The sequence below is a fragment of the Anopheles coustani genome, chromosome 3, assembly GCF_943734705.1.
Source record: "Anopheles coustani chromosome 3, idAnoCousDA_361_x.2, whole genome shotgun sequence".
In the NCBI taxonomy this organism is placed as follows: Eukaryota; Metazoa; Arthropoda; class Insecta; order Diptera; family Culicidae; genus Anopheles; species Anopheles coustani.
The window spans coordinates 1221047-1233612 of NC_071288.1; the positions used below are offsets into that span (position 1 = coordinate 1221047).

Sequence of the window (12566 nt, forward strand, 5' to 3'; positions counted from 1 at the left end):
CGGTCGAACCCGGGACCCGGGATCCTAAATGGTTTTGTTTTAGCTGCTCTGGTGAATCTGTGCGGTGGACGTAATCAATTTTCTCGCCAACCACGAGGTCAGCATATTCAATGCGAATCGTTGTTAAATGTGCATTGCAGATGCACAAGCCATGATTTATTCTGCTTTAGAGGAGAGATCGTTTCTTTCGGTATCCGGGCGAGGAGAGGATGAGGGGGGGAAGTGTGGAGCAATAAAACATGTTCCCACCCGACAGCGGTTTGCGTGTTGACGTTGGCATATATGGAATCGCCAGCTGGCCAAATCAATGAGCCAATAGCCCAATTCCAGATTGCTCTCCGTTTGCTCCCTCATCACATTTTGGGAATGAAGCAATCAACACACCGAAACAGCTTTAGTTTAGCTTTTTATTATCATGTCGTATTTGCAGTAGCATTGAAATCTTTAGCGGATATTTATAAAAAGACGAACCACTGTCATCTCTGTAATCATGTCATCATTCAATAAGACTCCTGAAAGATAACAATCGATTTTCGTAACGTCACGACCTTCCGATAGATGAGAGGGATTAATGGGCTTTCAAACCTTACATTATATTTAAGAATTTACACCGCATGTAACGAACTGTGTTTAACGTTGCCATACATATCGCCACAAGTACCACACCGAACGTTGTCGCACTGCTGCTTGTATTACACAATTCGCTGTAACACACGTTGCATACATTCACCTTAGTTCCCGGCATTGTCCCTTCCGTCTGCTCTGCCAAAGCCGTACATATCGTCGCTTCGGAAAAGTTGCGAGTGCAAGACTTTATAAACGATTGGATCCCAAAGATTTCCAAGTTCACTGTCGCACATGCATAGGAAACGTTTGCCAAAGCTGGTGTCACTGTAGGAGCCTGCTGAGACGCTTCCTGGTCGTGGTCCTCGCAATTGACGATGGTGGCTGATTTCGAGCACTGCTCAAAGCTGGTGATGTTCATACACTGATAGCATTGGAAAGCATGCACTGCAAGCAAACATGTATTTGGTCAACGTAGAGCAGAAAAAAAAGAAAACTCACATCCTTTGGAAAACGATACAGATAGTGTACCTGTATGTTGTGGGATGAACAGTATAAGCACACTGGTTAGCCAAATTTGCCAAATGAAATGAGCCATTTCATAGCCTGTAGAAAAATGCAAGGTCGACATAAAACTACGATACCTGCGACATCAAGCGACTCTTTTTATAACTTCTTCTTGCGAATGTGTGTTGATTTAAGGTTGGAATTGACACAGGTTATCAGTTTGTGTACTAATGTCAAACAAACAGTAGATAACAATCGACGTTCCTCTATCAATCGTGTAAAATCAATACGAATATCTCGTGACAACCAATACTCATATGCAGCGAATGACACTGTAGAATTATTTGCATTCAACGATTCTACCAAGTTACATTTTTATTTTACTTGACAGAAGTGTGAAATTGTATTCCATATAACGTTTCGACAATCTGGCGTATGTCGAGTACACTTATTATTATTATGTGGCACGACATCCCCTAGTGAAAACAAGGCCTATCTCCGAAGAGAGTTTCCGTGACCGAAAGACGGTATACGTAATACCGTTCGTTCGTAATACCGAAGGTTGCCAGACTCGAGATTCGATCCCACACCTAACACCTTAAACAAAGAATAAATCTCTTTTCCCTCCAAAAACATCTTCATTTTTATTGCTTTAAATTCCCTTTGGTTGGAAGATTCATTCAACAAAAAAACAAATCAAGATATGATAAACGACAGTTCAATAGGATAGGGTTTGTTTGTTTCAATTTTAATTTATTCTCAAAAACGGCTTTGATGGGATGTTAATTAACTTGTTATATTTCTTTGTCCATGTCATGCTTAGAATATTCGGTATTTCAGTAGAAGACCAAAATCCGTCTATAACATTACAATAGAATTAGTTGAATTCCGCTTAATGCGTCGTTCACTGTCAGCTTACAGGGTTTCGATTCATATAATGGAACACTTGAATCAGTTGGTGTAATGTTTCAAATCGGTACTGGAGCAGTATATGCCAGCTCTGTAAGTTTGCAATCAAATAATGTTGCATACAGTTCCAGAACATATATGTTTTATAATTCTTCTCTGGAGCATTGCAAAGAGAGGTGTGAAGTTCTGTGGAACCCTACAAATGTCATGTTTGAACAAGTTGTATGTTTTAATTGTATCATAGTCGGATCAGGTACACTTCCATATTCGGGAAGAAAAAGGGAATTAAACTGAATTTTTATGTAATTTTGCATTTGCTGTTACCGTCTCGATATTGTTTTTTTTACCGACCGTGTGATGACTTGTTGAACCATAACATTTGTAGGGTTCCCTCAGAACCCTGCAGAACTTCACACCTCTCATTGCAATGCTATAGAGAAGAATTGCATACCTCCAGGAACTGTGTGCAATATTTGATTGCAAACTTACAGAGCTGGTATGTACTGCTCCAGTATCGATTTGAAACATTACACCAACTGATTCAAGTGTTTCATTATATGAATCGAAATCCTGTAAAGGTGTTTTACATGATCATTCCTGGTGGAACGTACGTCGTAGCACTGCACTATTGGTTAGTAAAACTCTCTCGAAGCCACCGCGAGCAGGGATATCCCGACTAGAATCGATACGGTGGATGATTGCATTGACCAAGCACCCGATTTCGTCGTGGTTTCCACGTTAGCACCAGTGGTTGTTGTTGTAGGCGTTGTAGTTGGGGCCGCAGTAGTTGAACCAACAGTTGTTGTTGTAGTTGGAGCCACTGTTGTAGTTGACGCAGTAGATGCTGAGCTTGCAGCCACTGTTGTAGTTGACGCAGTAGATGCTGTGCTTGGAGCCACTGTTGTAGTTGACTCAGTAGATGCTGTGCTTGGAGTCACTGTTGTAGTTGACGCAGTAGATGCTGTGCTTGAAGGCACTGTTGTAGGGTCAGTTTCTTGGGCTGCGACAAAGTTCAACGCCGCACAAACGATAACTATTCCTGCGACAATCTTCAACATTTTGCACGCTTGTTCCGTAGCTCCGCTTGCCGTATGAATACGCTCAACTGTTGTTAACCACTAACAGTCAGTTTACGCACAGGTACAAGTATTTATAGTCTATCAACGGGGTCGCTGATGAGTTGATAAGCAGACATTGGAATTAGTGCATGCATCGGGCTACGAATCTGGTAATTCACCACCGAGAGCGATACCAGCGAGAGCACTTGACTTCCTATCATTCAAACGATTCAAGTACTTTCAGTACAAGGACTATAACGCCGAGACATCCGTGGACTCTTTTGAGTGCATAAAGATAAAAAACAATCTTACATGATAAGACTCATTTCAAGACTCATAACAATCATTATACGTGCTATGTTGCAGTGTAAAATCACACCAGATTTTGCAGAAAAATGTTCCACAAGACCGTCAGGTTTTAAAGTCCTATTAGACCAGGTGATATGGTGTCTACCGGATATTTTTCGTTCTGTTCAGCTCATTTTGCCAAACGGGGTGGCGAACCAGAAAGAATTTGATTAGCCAAAAGGGGTGCTCTACTTCAACACCTTTTGGAAGGGATGATGGTACGTTGTGTTCGTATTTTATAACCAGAAAAGGATTTATCAGGCCTCTTCTCCAAGCTCACAGCTGTGATATCGGTTATAATCTTTCGCAAAGCTTACGCTCTCTGTTAACCATTTCACACATGGCCGGATAAAAGCATAGCTAATCGGCTCTAAGTGATAAACTGAACACCCCATTATCATGTTTTTGCCGGATGGCCGTACTTTGGTATAACCTTAACAGACAGAGGACCATAAAATAGTTCGAAACGTGGCGTACTACAACACTGTTTGATACATACACAAAAAGCTATTCAATCATTTTTCGAATTGTTCGAAATTTTAGATCCATGTGCGCACAAATAAAGTGCACTATATCTGCTCTTATCTAGATTCAACCCGTTTTCAGTTTTATTAGTTCGCCACGTTCGCCATTAGCAATTGCCGCTGTTTGGTCATATAGTCAAGTTCCCTGTGGATTCCCCACTGGCAGGAAACAGGAAATTATGCCACCTTGCGCCTCCATTGAGACTTATTGCCTCGCCTTTCGCGTTCTTCTCCTATGGCTGTGCATGGATCTGAGGCTGTTTGTACGGAAGTCGCTCTTCTTCGTGTCGATGGCGCTCGGGGAGATAATTTATCGTACAGGGTTTGAAGGTGCCCCGAAGGTATTCACATATGTATGTACGTATGTACTGCAGGAACGACGGATTCCACCCCATTCCCGCCGACGTTGATAAACGACAAGAGCACGATGAAGAGATACGGAATCAATTCATTTGCCGTACCTCTCTTTTCTTGCCACCGACCAACATCCTACCACGGATCTTTCGAAAGCAATCTGAGGGAACCACACCGACTGTCCCTCCGGACAACTCCCGGCTTTTACCTCTGTAGAAGAGGCTTTTCGGTGCTTTTCTATCGTGCATGGGTGCGTGCGTGCGTGCGTGAAAGAACGTAGGTTCATAAATTAGTTTCGTTTTGTGGAAATCGTTGGTAGCATATTTGAGATTAATGATATTACGGTCGCAAGTCTTTGCGTGAGTGCGTGCTTGTCGTTGTGGGACATTGGGTGCGTTCGGTTTTAGGTTTCTCCGAGACGCGAAATGGAATTATAATCTTCCTTCTTAACTTATTGAATTCTCCTCATCGGTTTTCACATCAATCAATTTGTCTTCTTTTAGTAGCGATCGTTCCGATGCCGATAAAGTTTATTGAATCAGCTGATCAAAGGAAGTTTACCATCTTGCATAGTATATCGTCTTGTTAAAAACAGTTACGGCTTATGCTTATAATACATAGTATGTTTAATCTTTACGAGATTCATTTAGCATGGTATAGTTTTTTACTTGAGTGATGTATTTATCTTTGAATTTCATCATGCTTGTAGAGGGTTCAAAAATACTTTAGATTAAAACGAGCCTAATAACTACAGCTTCAAACACGTATGCATTGTAACTATACCATATTCTTACACCATGAAATTAGTTGTTATCTTTAAAGTTGCAGATAACGGTGAGTGTATACTCAGTTAAGGTTGGCAAATATTGGATCGAAAGCACGTGCACATCAGAGGTAACTCCGCATCGATTGATGAGCCTAGCCCTGTATTCGATTTTGTGAACTATTTTGAGTCCATTCTCTAGAATACAAATTTGTTCCAAACGAAACCCACCGCACTTCCAATCGACTGAACATCATCCGCCGTTCTGAAAGGAAAACAACTGTGATTGAAAGCAATCCAACTTGTAATCTCGCATTGTCACGCGCATACATAAACGTGCTTGATCACATCCAGTTTGAGGACAATCAGTGTCTCACCTCCCCTTGCGTCGTTTGCGATTTAACCCCATAACCCACCCCGCCATTCGATCAAACTATAGAATTGATCAATTTCGAATCCGTTTTCCATTCCGACAAAGCAGCGACAAGGATGGACTAAATTACATTTCTTCTACATCTCAGCAGCGTTCGGTCGATGTCACTGCACTCGACGCTCTCTTCCATTGCGCTGGTAGGGCAAGTGCAAGGGCCATGAGCCAAGGACAAAAAGGGGTGGTGTCTGGAAAACACAGAGGCGATGATGACATTGCAGCAATGATATCGTGCTGATGACGCTTTCGAATGCACCTGCACGAGTTTTGTTCTAATTTTAGCACACCTCGCACATCGATTTTTAACTTATCTATGCTTTGGCACGATTTGTTTTCTTTTTTTAGTGTACAGTTCCACTAGCATATTCAATTTTAAATGTTTTAAAACTTAATTTAATGTCGTTTGAGTGATATAAGCTATTCCATTTTATCTTAAAAATTTGAACACTTTGGCTTTTATGTGTCACGTTCCAGTCTGTTTTGTAATTCTTTCATCGTCGTGCCAGGAAAAAAGAGATGTTTATGTGTGTTTATTTATTACACTCGATCCACCAGTTGCTACCTGCTGGTAGGGTTTTTTTTAATCATAAAGTTCGATTTCAAACCCAACTGAGAACGATACCGAGGCCGTTAAATTACGTGACTGCGAATTTTGCTCATGAAAAATGTGTACCGGATCGACCACATACTCTCTCTCTCACGTCGGCCAAAGGTCACGTGAAAGACTTTCTATCGCGTAAAAGGAAAAATCTTCACAGTTTCTTGCGGTGGTGTGGGACATTTGAAAGGATAAATCCACCACCCACACAAAGTGTTAGAAAAGATGTTATCCCCATCCTTGCCCCTAGCGATGCGATGTTGATTGTTTGAAGAGTAAAAAACAAAAAACATAACTTCGGCCATTCAACTTGTGAAATACATGGTACATTCGAAATCAGGAGTAAAAGAATGAGAAAAGTCCTGGATATCCTTTCGATGTGTGAAAAGCATGTTTCATTTCTCGTATAACTTTTAGTTTACAAGAACAACTTTTTTTTTACATGGCAAGTTCTTTGCCTAGCCCTTTCACCAGGAACCCCTTCCAAAGAAGGCATACTTAAACTTCATTAAAATGGCGTATAGTATTGTTCCCCAAGCTGAAGCTGCACTTGGCAGCCTTCGGTTGCCATTTAATTTAGTAGCATCAGAAACTTTGTTACGCAAACTAATCGTACAAAAAGCCCCACGCAATGGAAGCAGTGTGGTGTTGCCGTAAACTTTTATCAAACGCGCACAACTCATTACTATAAAACATGCTGCGGGGCTCAATAAAAGGCGACCTCGATTTCACAGCAGAAGGTCGCATGCCTCGTGCCGGTTCCGATTCCGGTGTCCTTAGCAGTAAGATCAAGGCCTCTTTTAGGCTGACGTGCCTCGCTTCGGGTTAACCGACGCCGCCGGCTACTAGTGGCAGTCAAGTTAATGAATTATTTTGGCCTCAAACTTTCCACCTAAAATTCGACCTTGTCTTTTCATGGCCTCAACGGGGCTAGCTTCTAAACCCGAGACCCCTGGGGGAGTGATAACCGCTTGATTGCGGTCGCATGGTAATGGGCCTGGATTTTAAAAGCTGAGTGAAAATGGTGTTCCGTAAGGGAAAAGAAACATGCTGTATTTTAACGTACAATAATTACAGGTCCCTTTGGTCCCTCTTCTAAAGAGTGTGTCTGATGGCTCCATCCATTACTTACCGTGCTTGCCTTCCTCGCCTTCCAGCGCCTGCAACGTGATCGTATGCAGTTCCTCCTCCAAGTCGACATGGCAATCAACGACGTCCCATGAGAGGAAACCTGCGGATAGACGATAGAAGAAGTGTGTTAGATAAAATGTCTTTTGTAAACCCTGCTGGTTCGCGTGTAATCACATGGTTAGTAATGGCTACATTGTAAAGGTTACTTGTTTCAACTTTATTTTTACGGAACTACTGTCACTTTCCACGAAAATGTTTTGTAAATATAATTCACCCTTTCCATACTACAGTTTTGCGTTTGTCATTGAGCTTCCTATTTATGAAACATGTCGCTTACTCAGCCAAAAATGTATTGCTATTGTTTGCTCTCGGAGTGGAGTTTTTCCACAACCCATATGCAACCCATTTATATCAATGCAGTTTTGTTCGTGTGCAGCAGAGAAAACGACTCGACGAACAGCTAAACCCGAAAGCGTATGTGTCATTGTTTGGGGACGCGGAGAGGGATGAGTTTTGTTGATAAAATTTTACTTACATAAGCAAATTGAAGTCAACCTTGACCGTCGTTAGAGGAGTGAAGCTTTTCATTTTTCCGTAAAAGCACGTAGCTAGTCAGGGGTTTGCATCGAATGAAATCTGTGCAGTACTGGACGGTATTTAGTGGACCGCAGTTGCTACACGCGAAGCACTCATAATGGTCCTCGGAAGTGAAATTGCATACATGCTGGCCATTCTCGTAACTTTTCTCGGACTGCAGAGTTTAGGCAAGTGATTCTACCCAACGGCTTTGTAGTGTTTGGTGATGTAATCCGCTCCTCCGCAAAACTTACAGGTGCTGCAAACGCTCTGAAATGCCACCAGTGTGGTTGGGACTCGTGTGGCACCAACGAGGAACTGGTCGAATGCAGTCTGGAGCGCGTCAACCAAGTTCACAAACATCTCGAGCGGCTCGTGAACCTGCCCCAGTACCAGGAAGTCCCGAGTCCCACCGACTTCGTATGTTTCGAGCTGCAACTCACCAACCTGCACGGAAATCGCTCCGGTACCGTCAAGAGCTGCACCTTACAGGCGGCCAAAATGTGCGAACTGAACAACTGGCAGACGGTTAAGGTGGTGGGATGCAAAACATGCAACGATCGAGACTATTGCAATGGTTTCGAAACGACGAACGATTCCCGACGCGATGTTTCAGGAGTTGGGTTTAACTTTTCCTCCCCACGCCGGTCCGTTGCCTCTGGGTCGGCAATACCCAACTTCACGAGCCCGTGGAGTTACGCTTTAATGCTGGTGCTAGTGTTTTGTGTCCACCGACTTTTTTCAAAACAACTTTAACGTTCAAAACCAACACGATGGTATTGCAATTATATATAATTCTCCTGAAATATTTGTATACAATAATTTATCATAAATTTACTCAAACTCGGTTCCCTGAGTTCTCCTTTAAACTGAGACGCATTTAAACGCGTCACTATACACTAAGGTGGGAACAAGTATTGATTGAGCATCGAAAGATACGTTAGGTTATGCCCAAAGTTCCACCATCCTCGTCACTGTCAATGGTGCTTTAGAGGTGCATAATCAATTCAATTAATTATTGTGTCCATCACGGATAAACGTCAGAACACCGGAGATATGCTTTCCATCGCACCGCTCTAGGTTTCCAGTTTAATCTAATTCCGCTGAGCATAATTCATGAGAGCATCACGTTGAATCATTCTGCTCTAAAAAGTTCCACCATAAACTTTGGGAAGGATTGTTTTTTTATGGAAGAATTCTCAATTTCAGTACCCTTCTTGCTTGTTTGCCGCTCGGATATTTTGGGTTTAATAAAACGGTACGAGAACATTTGAAAAAAAGTTTAAGGATGATTAAATTAAGGTGTTTCTTTTCCTCTACACGAAAAATGTAGAAATTTGTGGTTTACCCGCAACTTGAAAGTTAGAGCTAATCCTTTTAGTTTCGGTAATATCATTCATTTCTTGGTGCAGAAAAATGAGTCAGAAAAAGCAAATGTTAAAAAAAGGAATAGTCAAGAATGGTTTCTCCGCACGCCAACGACGTGACGTAATGTTTATAAACTCAAATCACGGTAATCGGACGTGCCTGCTCTGATCCACCGATTGCGCCGGTTTGAGGTTCCTTGTATGCCAATAGAAACGCCACAACATTTTGGCCCACCCGATGGTGACATGTGTTTGAAAAAGAAACCGCCATTTCACCAAGGAAGGTCATCCAAATGACATCATCAGCGTCGTCGGAGGAAGCAGCACGCTTGCTGGACCGTTGCCTTTAACGTGATCTATTCGCGGCGTGACCAAGTAACGGCGTGTGCTACTCAAAGAAAAACGACGAACCATTTGCTCGACCATATTTTCCCTCACTTTTACCCCTGATGAAAGAATGGGAGAAAGGGAGAGGTAGTAGTGCACTAGAGAAAGTCCAATGGGTTTATTTCAACGAGTACCGCCGTGGTCATCACGTATTTATGACACACCTCATTGAACGGCTCACAACGCATGTACTGCACACACTACTCTCATTGCCTTATCGATGTAATCAATCATAGATGACGTTGTTTTATTTACCCAGCGAGATAACTGATATCCGGAACTAAAGACGTACTATCAGCAAAGTGGAAAATACGCTCGTCCACTTAAAGTTGAATAAAAATTACCCCTCCCGTACGGCATGAAAGGGAAAATCGATTCCAACAATGAATTTGTTTTCGACGGACAAATATTTTCAAATAAATTCATTTGTTTATTTTACAATGACTCGATATTACTGAACGCTGAACAACAAATTTGTGTAACAGTTTCAAACTGCTAATCCAAATTTCCATTCTCTACGAATTTTGAACCGCACTCCACAGTGTTGTTTACCCAACCCATCACTGTTCGTTGAAATTTTGCCATCTGGCAATAGCAGTTTCACTGAAGCATAATCTCGGGCTTGGCTCGCAAAACCACTGACGGAATTTCAATTTCACTGCACAAACAATCTTCGTCAAACATACGTTCGTGAGCAATTTCAAATTTTGATCCCATTGTAAAACGCTTCCAATCAAAAGTTTGTTGCCATAACTACGCATAAATCTTTCCAAACCCCTTCGCCCAGCTATCGTTATCATTTCTGTCGACGAGGTGGATGCAATGAATGTTGATTCACTTCCTACTTGTCTGGGAGATAAAATGCTACGGAACACGATTCCTCACTTCATGTTTAAGTTGGTCATGTGAATCCCCACTCGCCCACTCAACCCTTTTGCCCAATCGAAGGCAACAATGGAAAACTTAATGACTTTGTCTGACGATGGGATTAGCATTTTGCAATCGGCGAAGTGGATCCCCTCCAGGGTCCCTTTGATATTTCACCAACAGAGACTGTCCGTTTGTCAAACCACATAATCTATGAAGTTGCTTTGCACAGATTAAAACAATTTGACCTATCCGGAACGTGTTCAGCCTGGTCACCGAGTCATTTTTTCCCTCACATACAAGCAACTGTAAGTTATTAAAAACAGGAACATGGTCCAGGGATTTGGTGACAAAATATTGGAATATGCCATTACACAGCAGGTGCGTTAGAATGAGTCACAAGTGAAAATGTATGAAGTAAAAAAAAATTCTTCTCTCTTCCCCTCTTTTTCTCTACTAGTCTCTTTCTACCTTTCTTGCTTTCATTCCTTTCGTCAAAGCATATTTCCGGTCACGCAGCCTTACAATTTGGGGTAGTTGAAAACCAACCCCTTTTGTCGGCAGGTTAAGAGTTTTGTGGTTTATTTTCACTCCTACGAGACTTTTTACTTCCACAAGCACACTAACTCGATTAATCATCCCTATCCTTTGGCCGCCTGCTGCGTGCTTCCTACGGTTGCCCTGCTGTGAGGTCGTAATGATGGGGAAAGCAAGTATGTTTTCTAGACGATTACGTCCATGCGTGAATCTTGCGTTAGGATCCAGCATATATTCGTGAACCAATGCAGGATATAAGGGCTTGTCCATTGGTTTTGTGTTGGAGGACGGGAATTTTGGTTTGAACGAATGAATTAAAATGGCATTAAACATGTTGGACGCCCTTTTGAAACTAAGCCCTATCGATTTCATCTACAGGTAGAGTACACAATTGCATCCGTGCAGAATTTTCATTTGCCAACTGACGTTGTTTTATAGTTATTTTTTTACTCTTTCGAGTTATGATTATAGAAACATCGCCTTAGGAAGACCTACAGCAACGGAAACCCCCGCCCGAGCGAAGAGAACTCTCTCGCTGGCGATCGACCGATTCGATGAGGTTGAGTTGGTTGTGCCGTCGAAATCAGGCAACCGTGAAAGAGGATATATTTTGCACCAACCACCCTGCGTGCGTATTGCACAACCACTCACCCGTTGATCCGTTCTACGTAAAAAAGGGGTTTCCTGTGGCGGGAACGAAGGGACGAAGACCAATTGAAAATTCTGCGAACATAAATTCACCGTTGAAGGCAGGTTCTCGACAGGTCGATGGTAACGACGGCAAATGGTGTGGCAAGTGCTCGCCTAAATCCTGACTCAAGTGGCTACGTGTGCTCGCGAGAATTACGCTCGGCGACTGGAAATTAGAAAAAACCTTCTTCGTGCGTTCGTGCGTATCCCGGCGACCGGAAAAGTTCACATCCCTCCACCCCTGTGTACCGGCTCGTGCCGACAAAAACAAGGAAAGCTTCTGATGAAGCCGATGAGCTCAGCCAATGAAGGCTCATTATTCGTTCCGTTAATTAGATTAGCAGTAAGAAGCACAAATGCGAGCCTGCCCCCACAACAGGTCGGACGGTGTGGATCTGAAGGGCAGGCACAACACAAGAGAAGGCTTATTTCATTTGCACTCAGGCTTATGATTTTTCGCTTCCATCCAGTCGTGCCCATCGGCTGTTTGCGATTCGATTTTACCTAACGCAGACCCTCGAGCGGCTACGGGTGAATCGAAATCGAGAAACAAATTCGAAAAATAAGCTGTACAAAGGAAAGCGCCATTCTGCTACTCGGGATTCTATTTACATGAGCTCCAAGAAGTGATTCGTCAAACACTTGTCGAAGGTTGCTGTTCATGTTTATTTTCTTGAACAAGAAATTCGAGATAAACTTCTCAGTGTTTCCCGTTTCCATGACAACAAAAATTCGAATAGATCCGCCAGACGCAATTACGTAAAGCCGCGTCTGCGTAACGTCGCCCAGGATACGCATGACCGTATTTCTCCCAAATGGCGCTTACCCCAGGAGGAATGATCGACGTTGGTATCGCCGTGGCCACAAATGGGAAAAAAATGTAGGCCATGGAAACCACGAAACTATGATAGCCGATGGCGCCAGATTCAATTACCAATGTTGTTCCTCCCAACTCC

General features: G+C 42.7%; 2 protein-coding genes across 2 annotated transcripts in view; both read right to left on the bottom strand.

The window, feature by feature from the left end:
* Nucleotides 1-12566, bottom strand: part of LOC131260043 (microtubule-associated protein futsch) — a 37655-nt gene that overhangs the window by 16666 nt on the left and 8423 nt on the right. The window contains exon 2 of the mRNA XM_058261696.1: nucleotides 7188-7286. Coding sequence (XP_058117679.1) covers nucleotides 7188-7286 — 99 coding nt within the window. The remainder of the gene's footprint in view (nucleotides 1-7187; nucleotides 7287-12566) is intronic.
* LOC131260519 (uncharacterized) lies at nucleotides 569-1188 on the bottom strand. The gene is made up of 2 exons (XM_058262301.1): nucleotides 1096-1188; nucleotides 569-1011 (listed from the first exon to the last, which is right to left on the bottom strand). The coding sequence occupies exons 1-2, from the start codon at nucleotides 1160-1162 to the stop codon at nucleotides 587-589; spliced, it is 492 nt and encodes a 163-aa protein (XP_058118284.1). The 5' UTR covers nucleotides 1163-1188; the 3' UTR covers nucleotides 569-586.

Bases quoted from the DNA above. Each gene is read 5' to 3' on its own strand.
- LOC131260519 (XM_058262301.1), bottom strand. From the start codon at position 1,162: ATGGCTCATTTCATTTGGCAAATTTGGCTAACCAGTGTGCTTATACTG. The intron at 1,012-1,095 runs GTACACTATCTG...GTTTGCTTGCAG, and splicing joins GTTCATCCCACAACATACAG to TGCATGCTTTCCAATGCTAT.